This window comes from Podarcis erhardii (assembly GCF_964252035.2).
Source record: "Podarcis erhardii genome assembly, chromosome: 3".
NCBI classification, from domain to species: Eukaryota; Metazoa; Chordata; class Lepidosauria; order Squamata; family Lacertidae; genus Podarcis; species Podarcis erhardii.
In genome coordinates this window covers 119696374-119723395 of record NC_138507.1, presented here as the reverse complement: position 1 = coordinate 119723395, position 27022 = coordinate 119696374, and the positions used below count along the sequence as shown (strand labels likewise).

The following is a 27022-nucleotide window of genomic DNA, read 5'->3' as shown; positions in this document are numbered from 1 at the left end:
GAGCTGATCCCTGGTCTCTCTCTGCTCGCCTTCTGCTGCCTCCCTTCGTTGCATCTGCTGCTGTGAATTGTACCGCTCCATATTGCTCATCTCAGGGAACCGCAGTCACCTTAGGACTTGATGCCAACTGCCCAAGCTGCATCTCAGCTATTCCCTGGAATGGTCCTGCAAACTTTAGACCACATAACACTGTAGGTCCTGAAAGACCTACATTGGCTCCCAGTACGTTTCCGAGCACAATTCAAAGTGTTGGTGCTGACCTTGAAAGCCCTAAACGGCCTCAGCCCAGTATACCTGAAGGAGAGTCTCCACCCCCATTGTTCTACCCAGACACCGAGGTCCAGCTCTAAGGGCTTTCTGGCAGTTCCCTCGCTCCAAGAAGCAAAGTTACAGGGAACCAGTCAAAGGGCCTTCTCGGTGGTGGCACCCACCCTGTGGAAAGCCCTCCCATCAGATGTCAAGGAAATAAACAACTATCTGACTTTTAGAAGGCATCAGGGAAGTTTTTAATGACTGATGTTTTAATTACAGGTAGGTAGCCGTGTTGGTCTGCCGTAGTCAAAACAAAACAAAATAATTCCTTCCAGTAGCACCTTAGAGACCAACTAAGTTGGTTCTTGGTATGAGCTTTCATGTATCTGCATGCATGTATCATGTATTGTGCATGCACACAAAAGCTCATACCAAGAACAAACTTAGTTGGTGTCTAAGGTGCTACTGGAAGGAATTTTTATTTATTTTGATGTTTAAATGTACAGTGGTACCTCGGGTTACATACGCTTCAGGTTACAGACTCCGCTAACCCAGAAATAGTACCTCGGGTTAAGAACTTTGCTTTAGGATGAGTACAGAAATTGCGCAGCGGCAGCAGCGGGAGGCCCCATTAGCTAAAGTGGTGCTTCAGGTTAAGAACAGTTTCAGGTTAAGAACGGACCTCTGGAACTAATTAAGTACTTAACCCGAGGTACCACTGTATTTCTAATCTTTTGCTGGAAGCCGTGCAGAGTGGCTGGGGAAACCCAGGCAGATGGGCGGGGTAGAAATAATAATAATAATAATAATAATAATAATAATAATAATAATAATAATAATAAATCATTTTGATTTTGTAGGCTGGTGTAGGCTGTAGGTTTACCCAAACAGGGAGAGAAGAGAATGGCAACCAAAACTTATCCGAACCTTTCCAAATGAAGCAAAGGTAAAAGAGAAAGCGCTTTCTATTTCACCTGGGGAAAAGGAGTGTGGTTTTTTTTCTGAAGCTGAATGTGATGAACCCAGAAGGAAGCCACTGTCATCTCTCGGGAACCACAGCTAAAGTTCCAGTTCAGCAGTTGCTCTCAGTCATAGGCAGGAATCCCCTCTTGGGACTCAATTAGCAAGGCCTCAAATTAGGAGCACAGAGACCTTTCTCTCCATGGAACTTGTCCTGCTCACTCGGGAAAGTTGTTTTCCATGAAGTATGCCGTTGACTTTAAGGGTACATTGACCATATTGGCCATACAGTGGTACCTTGGTTCTCAAATCAGCCTTCTTGATGGTCCAGCTCTCACTTCCATACATCACGGCTGGGAAAACCATAGCTTTAACTATACGGACCTTTGTCGGCAAGGTGATGTCTCTGCTTTTATGGATGTATAAAACTAACAGCTTCACCTTTGGGTCATATTAAGCAGGGCTGGCCCTACCATTAGGCAGAGTGAGGCAGGGGACTCAAGAGTGGCAGCCCCCATTTCTCCTGAGCCCCATGGCTACTCCTTCCCCTGTCAGCTTTGAGCAAAGATTCGGTTGTCGTTGGAGGAGGCAAATCATCCTGTTTTGGTTCTTCATTTTTCCACCCTTAAGTTCATTTGTCCACATTTCCACATCAGTTTGCATGCTGATTCCCCCCCCCCCCCCAAAACCTACTCATGAAAATTCATCAGCATCGCATTGCAAATTTCTTCTGATATACCGTATTTTTTGCTCCATAGGGCGCACCTGACCATAGGGCGCACCTAGTTTTCAGAGGGGGAAATCAAGGAAAAAAATATGATCCCCCCCCCCAGCTCTGGGAGCAGAGGACAGGCTGTGCGCAGCCTGTGCCTTTCTCCCAGACCTTCTCCCTGCTTTTGCGGGAGGTGGCGGAATTCCCCCACCTCCCGCAAAAGCCCACAGGAGCCGCACACCCTTTAAGGAGCGCACGGCTCCTGCGGGCTTTTCTACGAGGAGGGAGAAGGGACTGACGCGGCCAGTCAGTCTCTTGTCCTCCCCTCGGGGAAAAGCCTCAAAGAGGTCGGGGAGCAGCGCAAAGGCGGCGCTCCATAGGTACATTGATTGATTGATTGATTGATTGATTGATTGATTGCATTTATATCCCACCATGGACCTCTCAGTGATATGCAATGGTTCTCCCCCACCCCACTTTATCTTCGCAACAACCCTGTGAAGTAGGTTAGGCTGAGAGGCAGGGACTGTCCAAATGGCCAAGTGGGGATTTGTACCTTGCCTCTAACCACTACACAACACTGCCTCAGCACTGCCTGATAGACACATTTTTGCAAAGCTATCTCCTCTAATATTAAGCATTTTTGTAAAAAAAAAAAAATTAACCAAATGCATGCAGCTTACATGGCTGCAGAACTGTGCTTTCGAAATCCAGAGGACTACAAAATTCAAAGGCAGGAAAGTTCACGTTTACGCATGAGCTGGACTGAATTTCTGCCCCAGCCCTCCTTCTGTTTTTGGAATAACACCCTTGTTCTAGTTTGGTCCTGAGAAAGGGCTCTATCCATTCATCTCAATACCTGGGCTACAGACCTTCTGGGTACCTGCCTGAATCCACACTCTTTTCCTCCAGGTGGTTAATGTCATCCGAAGGTGAGGCTGATCAGATTAGATCCACAAACCGCTTCTGCAGTTGGTCGGCTGCCACAGGAGGCTGACAATGTAATTAATTCCGCCAGTGATAAGAACACAGCCATGGAAGTTCGTTAAGAGGAGGTGTGGATTAACCTCCCCCTTTCACTCTGCTCTTTGCACCTATGGGATGGAACATGATGCAATGACTTGAAGCTGGCTTTGCAAACACGACTCTGCAGAATTGACGGGGACGGCTGTGGCCGTGGTGATTTTCTCTCCCAAGCAGCTATTTAGGAGCCTGTTTAGCAATGGGTTTCTCTGCTGCGCATCGTGCTATGGTCTTGCCCTCTGCATGGGCCGGATTTAGGTTTGATGAGGCCCTCAGCTACTGAAGGTAATGGGGCCCTTCATATGTCCAGCCGTCCTTTGTCAACAACAAATTGTTGTTGTTCTTTGTGTTGAATATATGCTCTATGGTAATTTATGGACCTAACAGGTATATCCCGCAGTTGAAGACAGGAGTGCCTAGCATGCTCTGGTCCATAGGGTCACGAAGAGTCGGACACGACTAAATGACTGTTGTTATTTAGTCGTGTCTGACTCTTCGTGACCCCATAGACCAGAGCACGCCAGGCACTCCTGTCTTTCACTGCCTTCCGCAGTTTGGTCAAACTCATGCTGGTAGCTTCAAGAACACTGTCCCACCATCTCGTCCTCTGTTGTTCCCTTCTCCTTGTGCCCTCCGTCTTTCCCAACATCAGGGTCTTTTCCAGGGAGTCTTCTCTTCTCACGAGGTGGCCAAAGTATTGGAGCCTCAGCTTCACAATCTGTCCCTCCAGTGAGCACTCAGGGCTGATTTCCTTCAGAATGGAGAGGTTTGATCTTCTTGCAGTCCATGGGACTCTCAAGAGTCTCCTCCAACACCATAATTCAAAAGCAGACTAAACGACTAAACAACAACAAATAGGTATCTAAAGCCATTTGCACATGTTGCCCTGCAACCAGTCCATGCAGAATGTAGGCACCCTGTATATAGAAAGGAGCAAACCAGTGATATTTTAGGAAGCAGGCTAGCAGGTGGGGCCCATGACTTACATCATAGGAGCCTACACAACGCAAAACACTGTTGCTATATGTAGGTTTTATTCTATTTGTTTTTTATCTTGTATTTTGGAAATGTACATCCAGTTTTTTCCCCTTTAATTTTTTTGCCCCCCCCCCAAGAGAGTGGGGCCCTAAGCTAGAGCTTGTTAAGCTTATATGTAAATCTGGCACTGCGTGGACACACCCTTTGTTCTGGGGAAGACCCGTGAAATAAATGCTCAGCGACGCCGGAATGCAAATTCTCGTTTGCAGTACTCCCAGACTCCTGAAAGCACCAGCACTTTCCTTCTTACTCCAGACTTTTGGGGCTGTAGGGTCTGCAATGTGCTTGTGTAGCAGCAGGAGGGGGTGGGTAGGAAATGTGAACCCCCCCATTCCAGATTCTTGCCCCTTTCTTCTTCCATGTGGACATTAATGCACTTCCTCAACTCGAGAGAGAACAAAGGTCTGGGTTTCCACAGTCAGCCTGGATAGCTCAGCTGATTAGAGCGTGGTGCTGATGATGCCAAGGTTGCAGGTTCGGTCCCCATATGGGAAAAGTGCATGTGCCTGTCTTTGCAGGGAGCTGGACTAGATGATCCTCAGGGTCCCTTTCCAACTCTATGATAACATCAGCATACGCCCACTTTTAATGAAAGTTTTGGCGACTCTTCATTTTTTGATGGTGTTTTGTTTGGGTTTGTGTGTAGGTGTTTTGCCAGTTTTTTTTGGGGGGGGGCATATGATTCTGAGAAAGAAAGTCCTTTTTTTGTGCAATTAAACAATGGAATCCACTCTCACGGGAGGCAGCGATGGCCACCAAAGTAGAAGGTTTTAAAAGAGGATTGGATGAATTCAAGGAAGAGGCAGAGGCATAGGAAGGCCAGGTGGTATCTGGTGTGGAAAATTTCCTGTCCCCCCCCCCTCTTATTTATTGGCCTGCAAAAATGGTTTTACGTTATTTCATATTTTCTTACAAAGGAATCATCATCATCATCTTCATCATCTTTTATTTATATCCTGCGCTCTCTGGCTGAAGTCTGGCTCAGGGCCGCTAACATCAGATACGTAATATTGGTATAAAATCAAACAATAATTAAGCTACCTCCTAAAAACATGTCAAAATCAAATTAAAGTCTAATTAGGTGGCTTTCCGCAGGGTTGGGGTTTGGAACAGTAAGTGCTCCGCTAAACTGAAATCTCAGCCTTCACAACATAGGAAAACGGCCAAGTCAACAGCTTTTTTCGTGGAAGAGGGTCAAGATATTCACTGATATGCATGAAATTTCATATACAGCTATATAATCCCTTGCGTAGTAAGAGAAGACCTTTGGAGCAGGCTTTTTTTTTAAAAAAAGGTTTTTTTTATGAACCGCCCTAGTACGGCAGTAATTGTTCCTTGATAATTTGTCACCCCCCCTCCATGATGGCACCTGGGGCTGACCGCCCCCCTACCCCCTTCCTACGGCCCTCAGGGTCGCTTCCAACTCTATGTTAAGATCAGCATCCCCTAGATCTGGGGTTGCCCATATTATGCCCTCAGACGCCCTTGGCACCCAGCAAGACCACCTGACTCCCCACTTTTAATGAAAGTTTTGGTGACCCCCCTTCATTTTTTTTACTGTGTTTTGTTTTGGGAGGTGTAGGTGTTTTGCTAATTTTTTTGGGGGGGGGGTGTGTGCACATGATTCTGAGAAAGAAGGTGCTTTTTTGTGCAATCCACTCTCATGGGAAGAAGTGGTGGCCTTGTGATAGGAGTTTTGAGGTCTTAGATATATGTTAAATGTTCATAAGTGTACCAACCAAGCATGTACATAGATCAGCACAGGAAGACCAATCTGAAGCCATTTTTGATTCCCAGACTGACCAAATGTTTTCTCTGCAAGGAGGAAAATGGAAAAGCCTCCCCATTATCTTTTCCTTCACAAATCCTGTCTTAAGGGCACATTTAAGATATGAATAGGGTGTGATCCTGTGACCTGGCTCAGGAACCAAGTATTTATCATTACAAAAGACTGGCCAGGCTCCCCAGGCAATCCAATCAAGTGACCATTAAACAGGTAACCTGGCAGACAGGAGGTAAACAAAGCACTCAGATTTCTGCTGTAGACCGCCCTTTCTGTGATGTAGGTATGGCGTATCTGGGGTGGTGGTGGTCTTGAGCTACACCCCTTCTGTGATGTATGTATGATGTTTCTGGAGGTGGTCTTGGACTCCAGGGAGGGAATTTAAAATGTCTATATAAGGGCTGACACACCTTTGTTCTGGGTCCTCCTCCTTTCCTGCGTGTGAGGGGAGCACCCTGTTGCAACAGGTCAACAAAGATCAGGCTTACTAGCTGCTTTGCTTCTCAATAGTCTCTGGTTGGCCTCTGTTATTCTCTCCTACCAATAGGGAACCTATGTAAGAACTCTAGATGGGCTCTTGGATACCCCATAAGGAAAAAGGGCGGATTTTGTTTACAACAGTCACAGCCTCCAAAGTAGAAGGCTTTAAAAGAGGATTGCATGAATTCATGGAGGAGGAGAGCGCTACCAGTGGCTATTAGGCATGATGGCTGTGCCTCCACAGTTGGCTTCTGAATACCAGTTGCTGGAAACCCCAGGAGGGGAGATTTGGTCTTGTGTTTGAATCCTTCTTGCCAGTTACCCACAGGTTGGCTACTGTGGGAATAGGATAGTGGCCTGGATGGACCTGATTTAGCAGGCTCTGAGCATCACCAGTTTTTCTTCTGGCTAATGGTTATTTTTGTGGGCCTCTGGCAGCTTCTCAAATGTCCATATGTGCCCCTCAGCCCCAATTAGGTTGGAGATGAAAGCCCTATCCTAAATATCCAAGGGAAATTGGAAGAATCCCAATAGTGTTTTTGCATCCAATGTGCAAACCAATTTTCTCTCTCTGTGTGTAAACAGAATCAGGTCCATCTGCAGCTTCCAATCTCCAGTCTCCTTTTCCTTGTTTCACTGGAAAATGCAATTCTTGAAGCCTGGCAGGCTAAGAGGAGACTTGGGGAGGGTTGGTGAAGGAAAAGGATCGAGGGTCAAAGCAACCAAGCTCTCCTTGTGCTGCATTAGGGATGAAATCCGAGACCTGAGGACATTTGGTGACGCTTTGCAGAAAATATTTGTGGGAATTGAAGCTCACCGGCTTCCTCGCATCTCTGCTCCTGGTGTTTCTACCCATGTTCATGCTTAGCAGCAAGGAGAGGCTTTTATGCAAGGAGCAAAGAGTCTCGAATTAGAGAGCTCAGCCGCAGAGCATTTCCTGGCTGACCTACAGAAGCAGCTCATGCAGCACAAAGGTTCAGAGCAAGGGAGGCAGCTAAAATTAGTTGCACTGCCAGGTTAAACTGAGAACTAGCCCTTCACGGCCTAGGACCCTCGTACCTACGGGACCATCTCTCCTGATATTGTGATAGGAATTTTATGGTCCTAGATATATGGTAATGTTCATAACTACAAGTACATAGATCAGCACAGGAAGACTGACCTGAATCCATTTTTGATTCCTAAACTGAGCAAATGTTTCTCTGCATGGTCAAAGTGGAAAAACCTCCCCAATGTCTTTTCCTTCACAAATCCTCTTTTAAGGGTATGTCTGTGTTTGAATAGGGTGTGAGCCTGTGACATGGCCCAGGAACTAAGTATTTATCACTATTTATCACAAAAGAATGGCCAGGCTCCTCAGGCAGTCCAGTCAAGTAACCTGCCAGACAGGAAATAAACAAGCGACAGGAGAAAAACAACAAGCAAATGTTCTGTTTTAGACCGCCTTTTCTGTGATGTATCTGAGGGGTGGTCTTAGGTCATACCCCTTCTGTGATGTATGTATAATGTTTCTGGGCGTGGTCTTGGTCTACAGGATGGGGATTTCAAAAGTCTTTATAAGCCCTTGCACAGCATTTCTGTGGGTCCTCCTCCTTTCCTGCATGTGAGGGGAGCACCCTGTTGCAACAGATCAATAAAGATCAAGCTTACTAGCTGTTTTGCTTCTCAATATTCTCTGGTTGGCCTCTGTTATTTTCTCCTACCAATAGGAAACCTATGTAAGGACTCTATATGGGCTCTTGATTACCCCATAAGGGAAAGGGGGCATATTTTTATTTACAACAGTATGCCCCGCGGAGGACCTTAAGGTCCATAAATAGTAATACTCTAGAGGTCCCGGGCCCTAAGGAAGTCAGATTAGCGTCAACCAGAGCCAGGGCCTTTTCAACAACAATAATAACAACAAATAGTACCAGTAGGTCATTCTGACCAGTTGCCCACACGCCAGCCTCCCAATTCATTTGGGCAGTGATTGGCTGCACTTCAGCCAAACCAACAGGTTCAAGTGACAAGGAAAGGGATTTTGTCTAGACTTTAGGAGGAACTCTCTGGTGGTATTAGAGGGACGCGGGTGGCGCTGTGGGTTAAACCACAGAGCCTAGGACTAGCCGATCAGAAGGTTGGCGGTTCAAATCCCCGCGATGGGGTGAGCTCCCGTTGCTCGGTCCCAGCTCCTGCCAACCTAGCAGTTCAAAAGCACGAAGTGCAAGTAGATAAATAGATACTGCTCTGGCTGGAAGGTACACAGTGTTTCCGTGCGCTGCTCTGGTTCGCCAGAAGCGGCTTAGTCATGCTGGCCAAATGACCCGGAAGCTGTACGCCGGCCCCCTCAGCCAGTAAAGCAAGATGAGCGCCGCAACCCCAGAGTCGGCCACGACTGGAACTAATGGTCAGGGGTCCCTTTACCTTTACCTCTGGTGGTATTGGCTGTTTGACAGAGGAGCAATACAAGGTGCAGGATCCCTTGGAAGTGGGTTGGGAGAAATGACCTTTGAGGTACCTTCCAAGTGCATGGTTCTAGCTTCCCACTGGGGTGGGGCATTTAAAAACAAATAAAGAGAAACATAAATAAACATATCAGGTTTGTTTTATTTTCTCATGTGATACTCATCCATTTTCCACATTTCATTCACATTTACATACTTGACTAAAAACGAACAATTAAAAAAAAAAGCTATTTTTTAAAAATATAAAAAGGCAGGGGGAACCCACACATTTGGAAAGACAGCCTTCTTGCTGTTTAAACCACACACATTTTATACAGCAGTGCAAATGAGATTTGATTGTCCTTTTCCATCAACCATTTCCCCCTGGAAAGCTACAATTCGCTTGGTGGCGGGCAAGTAAATATTGCTGCCTTTCAAGTAAAAGGGACGACATATTGTCTCTGTGGTAAACACATAATCTGTTGAGCAAAGTTGGATTACCTTAAAAGTTCAAGCAAGCTGTGACGTTCAAATGACGTGCAAACGTCGTCAGCGAGTGGAAAGTGACCTTGTCTATGCGCACAAAACACCTGTGGAACTCCCTGCAGGTTTGTCCATAAGCAAAGCTTCTCATTCAAGAAGCAAACACCCCATCCCCTTGGGAGCAAATTGTTTTCCCTAACGACTTAAGTGCAAGGGGCTCTGAAGGAATTCCAGTTTGACATGTGGAGAAGACACTCCCTGTATGACAATATTCGCCACAGGAAGTTGCTTATCTGCACTGCTGTGGCCGATTCCCCCGTTACAAAGATGCACAGGTATTTGCGCTGCCAATAGACGCAAACAACATCGAGGGAATCAGAGGGTGAGAGATGTCTGGTTTAGTAGGACCTGAGAAAACAGACGCTTCTCCAATGGTCCCCAGAGTCTTGGGTGGCTTATTCTAAAAGTCCAGGTCGTCTTGATCAATCGCCTCTGAGCTCGCCTCCTTTTTAGGGACTGGGCTGCTTCCACCTTTGCTCTTGCCAGTTTTGAGTTTCTTCTTTGCCTGAGAGGATGCTTGGTCTTCTTCTTCCTCTCCCTCTTCCTCCTCCTCCTCTTCTTCACTATCTGGGTACATCTTTGTGGGTTTGGCCTCTGCGTCGCCTTCTGTCTCTCCATCCTCACCACCACCACTGTCCTCCAGTCCCTTACAGTCTTCTTCTTCTTCGCCACTCCCCTCCTCAGACCCTTTCTGGGATTGCTGGGAACAATTCCCCATAGAGGAGAAGGCGGAGCTTTTTCTCTGGGTCTCTGCCCCTTCGGTGGCTCCTTCTTCCGTTTCTCTGGGGTCTTCACTGCCACCGCCCTGCACAGGTTCGCTGCCCTTGCCATTCACCTCTGCTTCGTTTTCTCCTGCTTCTTCCACTTCTGTCTCTGGCTTGGCATGGCCCTCATCCTCTTCGTCACTGTCTGCTGGAGGCTGTTCCTCCGCTTCTGCTGGTGCCTCAGAGACCTCGCCATCGTCAACATTTGCTGCACATTCAGGTTCGTTATCTCCTTCAGCTGCCTCTGGATCGGCTGCCGCACCATCAGTTTCATCTTCCGTTTTAGGTTCCTCTGCAGCTTCTTCTTCTTCGTCTACTGCCTCTTCTTCCTCATTCATTTCACCCTCTCCTTCACTTTTGGCTCCCACTTCCTCATCTTCTTCTTCCATTGCAACCTCCTTTCCCCCTTCTTGTTCCTCTGCTTCTACTTCCTCTCCCCCTTCTTCTTCTTCCTCTTCCCTTCCCTCTCCCTCCTTTTCTTCTTCCCCTTCTCCTTCCCCTTCCTCCTCCTTTTCTTCTGCTTCCTCCTCCCCCTTTTCTTCTACTTCCTCCTTTGCTTCTACTTCCTCCCCATTTTCTTCTGCTTCCTCCTCCTTTTCTTCTACTTCCTCTTCCTCCTCCCCCTTTTCTTCTACTTCCTCCTCATTTTCTCCTACTTCTTCCCCCTTTTCTTCTTCTGCTTCCTCCTCCCCCTTTTCTTCTACTTCTTCCTTTTCTTCTGCTTCCTCCTCCCCCTTTTCTTCTTCTGCTGCCTCCTCCTTTTCTTCATCTACTTCCTCTTCCTCCTCCCCTTTTTCCTCTGCTTCCTTTTCTTCTACTTCCTCCCCGTTTTCTTCTGCTGCTTCCTCCTCCTTTTCTTCATCTACTTCCTCTTTCTCTTCCCCCTTTTCTTCTACTTCCTCCTCATTTTCTTCTACTTCCTCTCCCTTTTCTTCTTCTGCTTCCTCCTCCCCCTTTTCTTCTACTTCCTCCTCATTTTCTTCTACTTCCTCTCCCTTTTCTTCTTCTGCTTCCTCTTCTACTTCTTCTTCCCCCTTTTCTCCTACTTCCTCCTCTCCTTCACCTCCTTCCTCCATTGCTTCCTCTCGTGCTTCCCCACCTACTTCTTCATTCACAGTTTCCTCCCCCTCGGCTTCCTCACAGTTCTGATTTTCTTCCTCCCCATCTGCTGGGGCTTCTGCTGCTTCACCGTCGGTCACTTCCTGCTCTACTTCTTCCACATCATCAGCCAACACTTCCTGTTCTGCCTCAGCTTCAGTGGCCTCCCCTTCTGCTTCCTCTTCTGCAATGTCCTCTTCTGCCTTGCCTCTCTGCATCCTCAGGATTTGCTGTAGGTCGAAGGCCTTCACAATGGGGGCATTGGCTGCCACCACCGGCCCTCGAGAACGCAGGGCTTTGGCCTCCATTTTCTTCTGGAAGCAGGCATCGCAAGGGCAGTACTCGTCTTCCCCAGGGGGGTCACTTATATCGTCTCTGATGGTCGTACTGAAAAAATCTAATTCCTCATCTAATTCCCTTGTCTCGCGCGGCTTGCTGCGGTCATTGTAGAGGGACATTTTGTGAATGCTCTGCAAACGGCGCCTTCGGTTTTCCACTTGCAGGATGGAAGAATCGTGGCGCAGCTGCTCGTCCGGAGGCCTCGGGACCCTCCTGCCCGCCCTGCTTCTGATTTTCCCTAACTCTTTCTCAATACTCTTTTGGATCCTCCGGCTCACTTCCTCTTTCAGCTGTGCAATCATCAAGTCCAACTCCTCACTATTTGGCAAGTTCCACTTCACCTTGAAATCATTCATGGCGCTGACATAGTGAGCCATGAATTCCTTCTCGATCTTCTTCAAAAGCTTTAGCACCCAAACCGGGTCGGGGTCGATAGATTTCTGTGGGGTGACGAGGGAAGCTTTTGCTGTGGGTTGGCGAGAAACTATGTTGCTGGATACTGTGTCAGCTTCTGACTCATCCACCAGCTGATTTTCGACACTCGCTTGGGGTTCGCTCTTATTTGTGTTTGGGTCGGGTTTAGCTTGGCTGTTGCTTGGCTCTTCAGCATTCTCTTGGTTGTCGCTTGGCTCTTCAGCCGCTTCAACATTCTCTTGATCATCGCTTGGCTCTTCAGCCGCTTCAACATTCTCTTGATCATCGCTTGGCTCTTCAGCCGCTTCAACATTCTCTTGATCATCGCTTGGCTCTTCAGCCGCTTCAACATTCTCTTGATCATTGCTTGGCTCTTCGGCCGCTTCAACATTCTCTTGATCATCGCTTGGCTCTTCAGCCACTTCAACATTCTCTTGATCATCGCTTGGCTCTTCAGCCTCTTCAACATTCTCTTGATCATTACTTGGCTCTTCAGCTGCTTCAACATTCTCTTGATCACCGTTTGGCTCTTCAGCCGCTTTAACATTCTCTTGATCATCGCTTGGCTCTTCAGCCGCTTCATCACCATTCTCTTGATTGTTGCTTGGCTCTTCATCAGCTTCATCAGCGTTCTCTTGACTGGGACTCCCTTCTACTTCCTGGATAGCGGGGTCCTCTTGGGTCTGCTCAACAGGGTCTGCATCAGCATCATCAGCTTCTGCCTGTTCCACCTCGACATCTTCCATTTCTTCTTCTCCAACAAGTTCCTCCTCCTCCTCCTCCTCGGCAACGTCACTGCCCTGGTTCTTGTTGGTTTCTGTCACATCCTCTCCTCCAGTAGAAGCTGCCTTTTCTTCTCCTTCAGATTTTAAGCAAGGCTGGGAATGCTCCTCTTCCTCTTCCTCACTACAGCCTCCCTCTTGCTCTGCCTCCTCTTTCGCCTCTTCTTTGGTGGGTTTGGCGCCATTCGTTTTCTCTGGCGACAAGGCACAGTCTCGGGCACCAGCAACACTCCCCTCTCCCGAGCCTCCATCGCCACTGCTCACATCCACTCCAGAAGAGGACAAGGGTGTGAAGTCGCCGTCTTTACGGTCCTTGAAAGTGGAGGGCACTTTTTCAGGGGCCTCTCCTTGGAGGCCTGAGCTCGTGCCCCCTTTCTCTGACGTGCACCCAAACCAGAGAGCCTGGAAGATGTTCAACAGCTCAGTGTACCTTGGCCTATTCAGGCATTTGCTGGACTTGCTTGAGGGGTCCAGCTCTTCGTCAAGGATCTGCAGGCTAGCCAGGCACGTGATCAGAATGTTTGCCGAGTTGCTGAGCTTTCTGCCCATCGTAGGGGAGACTTCGGGCAAGCTGTGTGAACGGTCCAGCTTGGCTTCTTGCTTGGAAGCCAACAGCGCCTTCATGATCTGCACGGAGGTCTGGATGGTGCTGGGCAAGTCCTTTTTGTGGTTGTTCTGGCTGGAGATAACAGAGTGGTTGCATTCTGCTTGGCCTGCCTTAGCCTCTTCTGACACCGCTTTGGAAGCTGCCTCGTCATTGAGATCCTCGTCGGCTCCCTCCTCAACGGCCCCCTCCTCAGCTGCCTCCTCAGCTGCCACTTCTTCCTCCTCCTCCTCCTCCTCTTCTTTCTTTCCTTCTGACTCATCTCCCAATGATTCCTGGTTGTTTGAGCAACTGGGCATTTCAGCATCCAGTTCTGTGCTGTCTCCATCATCCTGCATCTCACATTTCATCAGCAGAGTCTCTGAGGGGATCTTCCTCAACCACTCGTGCACAACTTCTTCTGGAGAGGCGTTGGGAAGAGAAGAAGGGATTATGTCCTCATTGCCTTCCACCTCAGCCTCTCCTGCCTCGTTATGCAGCACTTCAGAAGGATCCCCTGGCCCGTTCTCCTCCACCATTTCAGTGGGCTGCGAACGGGCTGCTTCCTCTTCCTCCTTGCTTGCAGTTGGCTCCGACCCAGCGGCGCTGGCATTGTTTGATTTCTTCTTCAGCACCGCAGACCGACTTTTTTTGCCGCTTGGCTTCCCTTTTGGGGGAGCTGGGCAGTGCGAACTGTACATGGACGCAGACTCTGACGCCACAGCTTGGCTAGAGCGTTCCGCGTTGGAATGAGGGCTGCTTTTCTTCTTCCTTGGCTTCGAGGATTGCGCCACGCTCGACTGCGAGCCAGCATGCTCGCTCCTCCCTGACGCCTCTGTCTCTGTGCATTTACTCTCCAAACGGGAAGACACAATCGACTGGATGCTCCCAAGGCCATTGTTTCTTGCTGCTGCCGTGCAGCCGCATTTGGAGCACGTGGATTCGAACACGCTCCCTGGCCTTGATGCTTTGTCAGTTCCGTTTTTCCCGTTGGAATTGGAGAAGCTGGAGCCAGGAGACGATTCCTTGCTGGAGGAATCCGGCTGGCCACCCTCCTGGATGCTCTTGGAGGACTGGCTGCAATGTCCGGAAGAGCTACTTGCACTCTCCATGTTGCCAGCAGGAGGTGCCGCCGCTTCGCTTAAGGACGACACGTTGGAACGAGGAGAGCTTGAGTCGTGAGATGCATGGCATTCTCCCTCTCTTCCCTCCATCTCTGGGGAGCTTTTGGAGTAGCAAGAGGCCCTGCTGCTTGACCGTGCATCTTCTGCATGCAGAGACCGTTTTGTCCTCTTTTTCTTGATGGTGGACACCCTGGAGACTTTGGCGCCTGCATCTCGGTGATTGTGGCTGTGCTTGCTCCTCCTGGAGGAAGAGGAAGCTGCCACGCTGCACACCTGCGTTTCGTTGCTGTCTTCTCTCTGGCTATTCCCATCGCAAGCTTTGGAATGGAAGGACCGTTCTGTGGAGCACCTCCCGCACTCACTGACATCATCCCTGACCGATTGGTTGGACGCCACATTTTCCAAGGCGGAATGAACTTCGCTGGTCTCCTCTTGTTCCTTGTCCGCCTCTTCCTCCACGGAGAATGAAGAGATTAGTTGAGAGTCTTCTGAAGGCTCATCTGGGTTGTCCCTTTTCTCAGGTGTTGTCCGCTGAATGGATTGGCTGTAGGTGCTCTTTGGAGAGGACGGGCAGCTGGTCTCTTCCAATTCAACCTCTTCCCTCGCCTTGATGCTACGGGAGGAGATGGTCCTCACCACGCTGCTGCTCTCCTCGCACACTTTGATCTGGCTTTCCGCCGAACAGCGAGACGATTTCGACCCGCTGCTCCCCGCCCTGCTGCTGTTGCCCTCCATTTGTTCTGCGGTCGCCGTGGAATTGTCCTCATTTTGGGAATTGGCTAAGCAAGCTGCGGAATCCATTTCCACAGGTGACCCCCTTTTGCTCGTGTTGCTCTGGCCGTGTCGACAACGGCATTTTTGCACCGCACGGTATTCTACCCTGTTCTCTACAGTCTCCGAGTAGCAAGAGGATTCCCGTACGACATGCTTGGAATATTCTTCTCCGCTGGACGAGGTGCGGCTGCTCTCGACGGAGGCCGTCTTTTTGCGGACGACCCTACGGTGGGACGACGTGCTCGAGCAAGAAGAGTGGGTGTACCAAGTGTTCTTGACCCATGGCTCCTCTTTCTGGGAAGCATGCATGGGGTTCTTCCAGATGTCATAGTCTTTGCACGGCTCACCGCAATTGTGGCAACACGCCTCCTCGTTTTCGGACACGTCAAGGTTCGAGATGTAGGAATCGGCATCGCAGGGATATAATGAGTCATCCACCTCAGAGTTGACCTCTGGGTTCTCTTTCTCTGCGGGGTCAGTTCCATTGTCTTCGTCTATGCCCATCTCTTCACAGGGCACCTTGCCCCTCAGACTGGACTTCTGGATATGTGTGGACCACCGGAGCGTCTCGTCGTTGAGCAGGCGGAAGCGGACTTTCATCTCAACGGACAGGCTGCCATCTTTGTTCACATGCACCCTCTTCTCAATGTCATCGTTGACCAAGGAATGAACCAGGTTGCCCGCTTTAGGGTGTGGGCAGTGGCTCAAGCAGGGGTCGCCATTCTCCGGCGATGTCACGAGGCCGTTTGGATAGGATTTTTCCGACGACAAAGAGAATCTTGCGGAGCGATTGCTCAAGGCCGACCGCGGATGAATCACACTTTTCTTGGCTTTGAGTCCAAAGTTCACTGGAGTTTGCGGGAGATGGGGGTGTTGAGGAAACACAAAAAGGGAAATTATAAGGAATTATGCCAAGCATACAGCGGCACTTAGGATAGTAAACTGGGAGCTCAGTGATATTTTTATTATTGGCTCCCAGTACGTTTCCGAGCACAATTCAAAGTGTTGGTACTGACCTTTCAAGCCCTAAATGGCCTTGGTCCAGTATACCTGAAGGAGCATCTCCACCCCCATCGTTCTGCCCGGACACTGAGGTCCAGCTCCAAGCGCCTTCTGGCGGTTCCCTCGCTGCAAGAAGCCAAGTTACAAGGGACCAGGCAGAGGGCCTTCTCGGTAGTGGCACCTGCCCTGTGGAACTCCCTCCCGTCAGATGTCAAGGAGAAGAACGACTACCAGACTTTTAGAAGACATCTGAAGGCAGCCCTGTTTAGGGAATCTTTTAATGTTTAACAGACCACTGTATTTTAATACTTCGTTGGAAGTCGCCCAGAGTGGCTGGGGAAACCCAGCCAGATGGGCGGAGTATAAAATAATAATAATAATAATAATAATAATAATAATAATAATAACCTGCCCTTTGCCATAAGGTCCCAAGGTGGCTTACAACATCAAAGCAACATCAATAACTATTTAAAACAACCCACAGCATAAATATAAGGTGGGTCCAAAAACATATGCCTCAGGTGTGAAAAGCCAAGGTACAGAGGTTGCTGCTGCTGCTGTTTTATGACCTGTCTGGCACTTAGGAATCGGCAACATCTTCAAAGCCCTATGGCTGTTTGCAAAGGGCTTTTAAGGCAGCTCCTCCCCTCCGGACACAAGAGCCTCAAATGGGAGCAGGGGGAGGCCCTTTGCAGAAGGGCTCTTTGAAACTGCCATTGCTTTCAACACCACTCAAGAGACATTCATTTAGAGGAGGATGCAGGCTGCTTCCTAATGTGCTCTGCAAAATCACTGTTTAACGCAGCCTCCCTGCTTTAAACATTCCCCCAAGTTCCCATCTGAGCTACAGAATTGCCGTGAAAAAATTATTATTATTTAGCTGTGATTCCTGCATTCAAGGGATTTGGATTAAATGCCCCTTTGGGCCAACCCTGCAATTCATTATATGTATAATTCATGATACTTACTGCTCCAAAATATAACAAAGTGCATCTCTATATTTTGCAGTATGTTAATGTAATCGTTGTTCTCTCATGCTTTATTAATCCATTTTTTTAAAAAATAAACTATTCTTCTTGCATTGGAACATTATTCACCCCCTTCATTATTTTAAATACCATATTTTTCTGTGTATAACACGCCCCCGTGTATAAGACGCCCCTTATTTTGGGAGACTCAAAATTAAGAAAATGGGGGGGGGGAGAGATTGCCCTGTGTATAAGACAACCCCAATTTTTCTCCATTATTTTAACGTAAAAAAAACCCCTAGTCTTATACATGGAAAAGTATGGTACTTTTTTATTTTTGGCAGCAGAAAGCAGATTTACCAGTTCTTCTCAATCTGTTTCCAGGACTAAATGCTTCAAACAACCCAGTACTAGTAATTCTGCTGGTCTGCTCAATGTTGAATGCAATTGATTTAGTCTCTGTTGTGTTAAGTACTACTGCTACTGAATTGTTCCCTTAAGCCTCCAAAGCAGATTTGGGGAGGAGATAGACAGGAAGTCCTGTTATGCAGGTACTTGTGCCAACTTCCGCTTCTCCATCCGTTCTTTACTGAACCTGCAGAACAGCGGCATGTTGGAAGACCAGGAGGTTGGGGCACCTGGCACCTGCCCATCAAGAAAAACTGAAAGACCTAAACTTCCCTAAACAGAGTTGCCTTCAGATGTCTCCTAAAAGTCAGGCAGAGGGCCTTCTCGGTAGTGGCACCCGTCCTGCGGAATGCCCTCCCAAATAAACATTTCCTTCACATCTGATGGGAGGGCATTCCACAGGGTGGGTGCCACCACTGAGAAGGCCCTCTGCCTGGTTCCCTGTAACCTCACTTCTCGCAGTGAGGGAACCGCCAGAAGGCCCTCAGAGCTGGACCTCAGTGTTTGGGCAGAACAATGGGGATGGAGACACTCCTTCAGATATACATATTGCGATCTTCTACAAGCTATAGTTTTAATGCGTTTTATTTTGTACTCATCCATTCACCTCTTTGGGGGCCCTCGTGCAAAGAAGCGGTATATATATAAACCAATCAATGAATGAACTGTGATTTAAGGTATTTTTCCATCAGATCTGCAGAAACCAGGTTTGATAGTGATTTGGCCGCATCCATCCCCAGTCCTTCCCCTAATTCCTCACAATGGCAACTGCTTTATCTTCCAGCCCCACAAATATTGTTGCTGGCACCCGTCTGTCTCAAGAGACAATGGAATATGCCTCCGGGGGTGAAGTCAAACTGCTACGTTAATTTGTCTACTGGCTGTTAATTTAAATAGCACCTCACATTTGCAATCTCCCTGTATATTTTTATGCTTTCTTCACGAGGATAATACAGTTCCCCTGATAGTGAAAAATAGTGAAATAGGCGGGTTGGTTTGCAACCCATAACACCTGTGGTCTCATCAAATAACTTGGCTACATTTTTGTCCATTCGTTAAATCCTTAATTGTGTTTGAACCAGATTGGGGTCACCCTATTAGGTTGCCCAACATGCTAGTAGTATAAACTAAAGATTCATTATAAAAATAAATGGTGATAGTTCTGTGCATACAGTATCTTTTGTTTAAATTATTTCATCTAAGGTGGCAGATATTGGCAAAGTATTGCTTATGCCTCCCCTCTCCACTGCTCTTCCTGATATCATGTCATCATTTAAACAAACGGAATTCATTTCAGCCAGGATAAGTTAAATGGAACCTCCAAGGTCAGGCACAGTGTACCTTGGCTTGCCAGATGCTGGAATATAACCAAGCGTTTTGCAAGGCATCTGAGCGGCCGCTGCCTGCAGTCTGAATTCAGACCTACATGGATCCTCATTCTGATCCAGGAAGGCCATTCAGATTTTGTCACCCCACCCTGAGACCTTTGCATGGGGTGGGTGATCAATACGTTTTCCAGAAAAAGAACAAATTCCTTCCAAACCACCAACCAAAAGGCAACCCCGCTGCCCTCTTTCTTACTCTCGTGGTTTTCGCCAATGTTGCCTCTGCTGTTGGACTGTGATGGTAGACCGGGCAGCTTCTCTGAGGAGGGCTTCCGGGGGTTTTCCACCACGATGGGTTTGAAGGGCTCTCTCCCCACACAGACGAGGACATTGGGGCAGTGCAGCAGAGCTTGCATGTTGTCAATCTGGAGGGGAGGCAAGCACAGCAGACGTCAAAACTGGACTTATCTTACACATCACTTGGGAAGACAGGTGAGCTAATGCCAGTGTACTGGAAGAAGCAAAGATCATCAATGAGAGAGCCAGTGTGGTGTAGTGGTTAAGAGCGTTAGACTTGTAATCTGGGGAACCGGGTTCGCGTCCCCGCTCCTCCACATGCAGCTGCTGGGTGACCTTGGGCCAGGCACACTTCTCTGAAGTCTCTCAGCCCCACTCACCTCACAGAGTGTTTGTTGTGGGGGAGGAAGGGAAAGGAGAATGTTAGCTGCTTTGAGACTCCTTCAGGTAGTGATAAAGTGGGATATCAAATCCAAACTCTTCTTCAATGTCGAAGCAATGGTTCTTCAATATCAACTTGGTTGGACTGGTCATGTTGTGCGGATGATCATCTTCCAAAGCAACTAATCTATTCTGAACTTAAAAATGGAAAGCGCAATGCTGGTGGTCAACAAAAGAGGTTCAAAACTCTCTCAAGGCAAATCTTTAAAAATGTAGTATAAACACTGACAACTGGGAAACGCTGGCCTGCGAGCGCTCCGGTTGGAGAACAGCCTCTACCAAAGGTGTCATAGGCTTTGAAGACACTCAAACTCAGGACGCAAGGGAGAAATGTGCTAAGAGGAAGGAAATGTGCTAAGAGGAAATTGAGGGCAGCATTTGAAATCTGAGCAACGGGAAGAAAATGATAATATATGAAATAGAGGACGGTGTATTAGATTAAACAGGTGATACAGTGGACGCTTGGGTTGTGAACGTGATCCATGCAGGAGGCATGTTCGCAACCCGCAGCGACGCGTCTGCGCATGTGCGGGTTGAGATTTGGCACTTCTGCGCATGCTCAAAGCACGATTTAGCACTTCTGCGCATGGTTGACCCCCAACACCCAGAAGTAACCCGTTCCAGTACTTCTGGGTTTCAGCGGGTCTGTAACCTGAAAAAACGCAACTGAAGCGTCTGTAACCCGAGGTATGACTGTATTATGCAGTATGTAAAAGGGATGGGTTTACAAACAGAATAGAAGGAAAGGTCAGAAATCAAATCATAAGAGAAATGTATAAGAAACTTGAAATTAATTGGTTAAAGTTGGGGAAACCTGATAAAAATTTCAGCGCGAGATGTCCCAAATTGTTTAGGGTTTTGCATACTAGCTTAGGAACCCTGAATCTGGCCTAATAGCAGATGGGAAGTCCAGGCCTCACAGAGGAACTGCAACAAGGAGCCTGAAGTTCCCATGGTCAAAGTCTGCGAGTCATGGGTCTTCTGCCATAATGTTGCCCAGCATAACTGAGAACTGCCTTCCCCACCCACCTGTTCTCAGGCTAATCATAGAAATGTGGAAATGGAAAGGACCACAAGTCCAACCCCATGAGATGCAGGAATCTTTTTGCCCGATATGGGGCTCAAATCCACAGCCCTGAGTGAGCTATCCCACTTGGGATAACTCCAAGGGGGTTTAAATTCCCAGACATAGAATCATAGAATCATAGAACTGTAGAGTTGGAAGGGACCCTGAGGATCATCTAGTCCAACCCCCTGCAATGCAGGAATATGCAGCTGGTCCATACATCACAGAGAAAGGAAAGGATTACAGTGGTACCTTGGTTCTCAAACGCCTTGGTACTCAAACAACTTGGAATCCAAACACTGCAAACCCAGAAGTAAGTGTTGCGGTTTGCGAATATTTTTCGGAAGCCAAACATGCTCCGTTTTGAGTGCCACGCTTCGGTTTTCAGTGCCACAGTTTGGTTTTGAGTGTTACGCTGAGATCGGTCTGCTTTTGCTATTTATTTTGCATTTTTGTTTTTGCAGCTCTTTTTTGTTTTGTTTTAGCGACTGTGTGGAACCTAGTTCAGCTACTGATTGATTGATTGATTGTGCAACTGCAGTACACTGGTACCTCGGGTTAAGTACTTAATTCGTTCCGGAGGTCCGTTCTTAACCTGAAACTGTTCTTAACCTGAAGCACCACTTTAGCTAATGGGGCCTCCTGTTGCTGCTGCGCCGCCGGAGCACAATTTCTGTTCTCATCCTGAAGCAAAGTTCTTAACCAGAGGTACTATTTCTGGGTTAGCGGAGTCTGTAACCTGAAGCGTCTGTAACCTGAAGCGTCTGTAACCTGAAGCGTATGTAACCTGAAGCGTATTTAACCCGAGGTACCACTGTACATTGTTTACTGCTTTCATTTTATGCATCAATGGTCTCGTTAGATAGTAAAATTCATGTTAAATTGCTGTTTTAGGGGTTGTTTTTAAAAGTCTGGAACAGATTACTTTCTATGGGAAAGCGTGCTTTGGTTTTGGAATGCTTTGGTTTTGGAACGGACTTCCAGAACGGATTAAGTTTGAGAACCAAGGTACCACTGTAGTTGTGATTCCTGCATTGACCCTTGGGATCCCTCCCAATTCTACAATTCTCTGTTTATCTTATTCTATTACTAGCTTTCTTACAGTTCCAAGTCCAATTCCGCTCCTATTTCAGAGGCTTTTATGGATTGGTTATTGATTATGCCCCGCGGAGAGCCTCAAGGTCCATAAATAGCAACACCCTAGTGGTCCCGGGCCCTAAGGAAGTCAGATTAGCCTCAACCAGAGGCAGGGCCCTTTCAACACTTTTCAGCCTTCTTTATGGTCCAGCTCTCACTTCCATACATCACTACTGGGAAAACCATAGCTTTTACTATACGGACCTTTTACTATACGTCTTCCCTATTTTACAAGCACTGGAAAGGAACATTCCAAGATTCTGTGACTGTTGGGATTGCGGGGGAAACGGCTCTTGGGAAGTGAGCTCAGGAGAGGAGTTGGGAAGCTGGACGAAGGAGAAAGGAAGAGGAGGTGAGTTGAAAAGTAGAAGGTAAATGTCAATATAAGCTGTGCTCATGTGAACAGATTGACAAGCCCCTCACAAGGGAAGCTGTGGCCTTCCAGATGTTGCTGGCTCCATCTCCCATCAGCTGGCACAGATCGCGATAAAGGCAGTTGTTTTCTAGTACCATCTGGAGAACCTCTGATTTCCCCCATCTCCAGATGTCTTTAGGGTCCTGTTGCGTTCTCAGCAAAGGGGAGGAGATAAACTGAGAAGCAAACAAGAAGGTATGCTCTCCTTGAAGGACCAAATACACACAGATGTCAAATGTAGAAAGAGGAGGCATGGAAGGTCAGGATTGTATCCACTGGTTTAGCCACGGACCTCCATGTCTTCTGGGTCCCATATCTGCCAGGCAGGGCTGGCACAAGAAATTTTGGCACCTGAATCGAATCACAAAATGGCGGCTCTCTCCCAACCAGGAAAGAAGAGGTGAGTGAAGATCTACATTAGGAACACGGGGGAAATAAAGATCTAACTCAGGAATCTCGCCACCTTGACTGTTCTGACACAAACTGATTTAAGAGTCAGTGTCATGTGAAAGATGGACTTAGGTTACATTCACGCCATTTCGTTTTGTTTCACTTTTAATTTTTATACCGCCTTTCTATATTACTATGCACGAGGCAGTTCACAAGCTGAAAAAGCAACAAAATATAAAACGCCGCTCATCTTATAGCAATCTGATCCAATACGAATAAATCGTAATAAAAATATGACTTAATGTAAACAACTTTTATCAAATGAAGTAATATCCAGTAATCCATTAAAATATACCCAATAAAATTAACCCACAACATATCAACACATAATTGAACAGAAATTCACTCTCGGCAATTACAACAGATCGTTATTAATTTATAATCAATAAAAACAACCACAAAATTACAATAATAAAATATCCCAATGCATTTTAAAAAAACCATGTAAAAAGACTGAATTGAGCAAGAAGGTTACATAGCTTATAAAATTATTTTTTTTAAAAAAAAGATTAAGCACATTTAAAGCACTTCAAATAGTCATGGCTTCCCACAAAGAATTATGGGAGCTGTAGTTTCTTAAGGTTTCTGAGAAATGCTAGAAGTCCCCCATTCCCTTCATGGAGAGGTTTTACAATCAACACCTCCTCACAGGGAACTCTGGAAACTGTAGCTTTGGGAGTGAAATAGGAGAACCTTAGTCAAAACAAAACAAATTCCTTCCAGTAGCACCTTAAAGACCAACTAAGTCAGTTCTTGGTATGAGCTTTCGTGTGCATGCACACGAAAGCTCATACCAAGAACTGACTTAGTTGGTCTTTAAGGTGCTACTGGAAGGAATTTGTTTTGTTTTGACTATGGCAGACCAACACGGCTACCTATCTGTAACAGGAGAACCTTAATGATTCTCAGCAGTACCCTTTGAGGAGATTTCACCCCTCCCATACCCAAGAATCTCCTGACGATCTCCTGAGGTCTCTGCTGATTCTACAGAGAGGAGGAGCAATGTACTGCTCTCTACTTAATTAGTCAAGTGAGTGAGTCAGTCTCTGTGTGTGAGAGAGAGTCAGTCAGTGTGTCGGAGAGAGAGTGCAAGAGATCGTGTTTATAGATAAGATTGCTGCTAAGAGCAGCTGCAGACTCTCAGAGTATAGCATTGATTTATGCTCAGATTATTTAGCTCTGTATATAGTTTTGTATTATAGCTGTAGTTATAGAATAAAAGGAGGATACTTTACAGAGCTGCTCTCCGAGTGGTTTATACTCTGCAAGACTCTGCAAAACGCTGCTGCGCAACGACTGTATAATTGAGACAGTGAATCCGGTGCTCTCAGCTCCAAGCTGTGAGTCCACAGCACGGTGACCTGTTCCTGTGGGAAAGGAGGTCTCTGGCAGTGCTACCCAGCTCGCCTAGCCCAGTCGGGGCTGTAGTGCATGAGTCCAGTTGGTACACTGGCTCAAGGGCGATGCTGACACCCTTAACAAACTACAGCTCCCAGAATTCTTTGGGAGAAGCCATGAATGTTTAAAGTGGTATCACGGCACTTTAGATGCAAGGTGTGAATATGACCTCAGAGTGGGGAGACCTGGATTCAAATTCTCACTTCGGTCCAAAGCTTACTAAGTGACTGGCTCCTTTTTCCTTCCCTCCCTCCTCTGATGAACCTCTTCCATCTCTGCCTCCCAAAGGCTTGCACAGCTGTTTGTTGCAGCAGCCCTGGCCACAAGCTCCGCAGGCGAAGGGTCCCTCAGGGGCTGGCCAGGGTGTGCTGGGTGCCAGGAACAGAGGCAGCCTTGGAGTAAGCAAGCAAGCAAGCAGGTGTGGGAACTGTTACCGGAAAAATCCGAGGGCTCCCTTGGACAAAAAGTAAAGACACCAACCAGAGTAAATTGGAGCAAATCAGCAGCCTGTAGGCTTGGCCTTTATTGACTGTTGCAACAGGGTGCTCCCCTCACTTGCAGGTGAGAGGAAAGACACAGAAAAATGGTGTGCAAGATCTTATAAAAACTTTTGAAATTCCCCTCCTCTAGGTCAAGCCCACCCCCAGAAACATCATGCATACATTACAGAAAGGAGGGGTTGAGGGAGGAGTTGTGGTGGTAACCTGAGTGTCCTGTCACCTGGCTGGTTCCCTTCTCTCCCCCTCCCCATGAGTCACTTCCAGGAGACAAAGGGGAGTTGGCAGTTTCCTGCCCCCAGAGGGAAGATCTGATCATTGTCCTTTGTTCCAGTCCATGCTGAATCCACTCCCATATGCAAGTTCTTTGTGATCTTGATTGTCTTCTGTCTGGGACCATCAGGGTTGGCATAGCAACTGGGCAGGGCTCCTGTGGATGTGCTGGGCTGGCCTGTATCAAACCTTCCCCATTTTGTAGTCCTTCCTTCGTGGAGTAAAATAAAAGTGGAACAGTGCAAAACCAATGTGTGGTTGATTTTCTATGAATTTATAACAGAAGCATAGCGTATGTAGTGTGTGAGTGTGAGTGTGTGTGAAGTTTGTACAAACTGAATGATTGGGGTGGGGGGTTCCTGCTACAGGAACCCAGTCAGCCAGTCCGCCAGCCCTTGCTTTTGGGATGGACAGACAAGTCACAGGGTTCAGTGGTGCAATTTGAGGAGACATCTCTCTTTGGGTCAGGAGGGGCTGCCCAGAAGACTCCCAAGGAAGAGGGGAGAGGAGGCTGAGGGAACCCTCCACCAGGGAGGGTGTTCGAAAAAGGGCGAGAGGCGGCCAGCTCTGCAGGCAAGGGGTGCCACAACTGGGCCCCTGAGCCCCCCCAAGGCTGCCGCAGAAAGAATGCAATTGGTGAAGGGAGCCGTGGACTCAAAAAGGTTGAAAACCTCTGGCCTTAATCTATCTCACAAAGTTGCTTTAAGGACAAAATTGGGGAGGGGGAGAACCCTTAAGGAAGAGAGCAGCAAGATAAAATTCAGTTGCTCATTAATTGCCCATTTATTCAAAATCCAGTTTAAAATACAGTGGACGCTCGGGTTGCGAACGTGATCCGTGCGGGATGCATGTTCACAACCCACAGCGGCACGTCTGTGCATGCACAGGTTTGCAATTTGGCATTTCTGTGCATGCGCAAAGCGCAATTTATTTATTTATTTATTTATAATATATTTATTAAGATTTTAAATGGGTTACAAAATAAGTGACAACAAAGGGGGAAAAAATAAAAAATAGAAAAAATAGAAAAAACAAACAGTTAAAAACAAGTCCATCTTTTCATAGCTTATACTTCATTTACTTATTTCCCTGACCCCCTCACACCACCCTTTTCTGTATTCCAGTTCACATATTTAGTTCAGCAAATCCTTCCCCTCTTTATTTTATTCTAATCCAATATCTTAATATACTGTAACTTTATATTTTCATCTATTATCAACCTATTTTTGCGAATTCATTCTAGCCTTATTGCTAAAACCAGTTCGTTTCAATCCAACGTCATTTTAACTTTCATTAATTTTACAACATTTCTGCAAATAGTCTTTGAATTTTTTCCAATCTTCTTCCACCGACTCTTCTCCCTGGTCTCGGATTCTGCCAGTCATTTCCGCCAGTTCCATATAGTCCATTACTTTCATCTGCCATTCTTCCAGGGTGGGTAGATCTTGTGTCTTCCGGTACTTTGCGATGAGTATTCTTGCTGCTGTTGTGGCGTACATAAAGAAAGTTCTATCCTTTTTTGGCACCTATTGGCCGACCGCAAAGCGCAATTTAGCACTTCTGCACATGTGTGACCACCGAAACCTGGAAATAACCCGTTCCAGTACTTCTGGGTTTTGGCGGTCCATAACCCGAAAACTGTCCATACCAGGGACGCGGGTGGCACTGTGAGCTAAACCACAGAGCCTAGGACATGCTGATCAGAAGGTTGGCGGTTTGAATCCCTGTGACGGGGTGAGCTCCCGTTTGGTCCCTGCTCCTGCCAACCTAGCAGTTCGAAAGCACATCAATGTGCAAGTAGATAAATAGGTACCACTCTGGCAGGAAGGTAAACGGCATTTCCATGCGCTGCTCTGGTTCGCCAGAAGCAGCTTAGTCCTGCTGGCCACATGACCCGGAAGCTGTACACCAGCTCCCTCGGCCAATAAAGCAAGATGAGCGCCACAACCCCAGAGTCGGTCACAACTGGACCTAATTCTATGATTCTATGATTAATGGTCAGGGGTCCCTTTACCTTTACATTTAACCCCAAAAAATGCAACCTGAAGCATCTGTAACCCGAGGTATAGAATCATAGAATCATAGAATCATAGAGTTGGAAGAGACCACAAGGGCCATCGAGTCCAACCCCCTGCCAAGCAGGAAACACCATCAGAGCACTCCTGACATATGGTTGTCAAGCCTCTGCTTAAAGACCTCCAAAGAAGGAGACTCCACCACACTCCTTGGCAGCAAATTCCACTGTCGAAC

General features: G+C 47.3%; 1 protein-coding gene across 1 annotated transcript in view; it reads right to left on the bottom strand.

The window, feature by feature from the left end:
• Positions 1-9114: 9114 nt before the first annotated feature.
• Positions 9115-27022, bottom strand: part of RP1L1 (RP1 like 1) — a 31607-nt gene continuing 13699 nt past the window's right edge. Inside the window, exons 3-4 of the mRNA XM_081855117.1 lie at positions 19055-19223; positions 9115-15943 (exon numbers count right to left, since the gene is read on the bottom strand). Coding sequence (XP_081711243.1) covers positions 9618-15943; positions 19055-19223 — 6495 coding nt within the window. The 3' untranslated portion in view covers positions 9115-9617. The remainder of the gene's footprint in view (positions 15944-19054; positions 19224-27022) is intronic.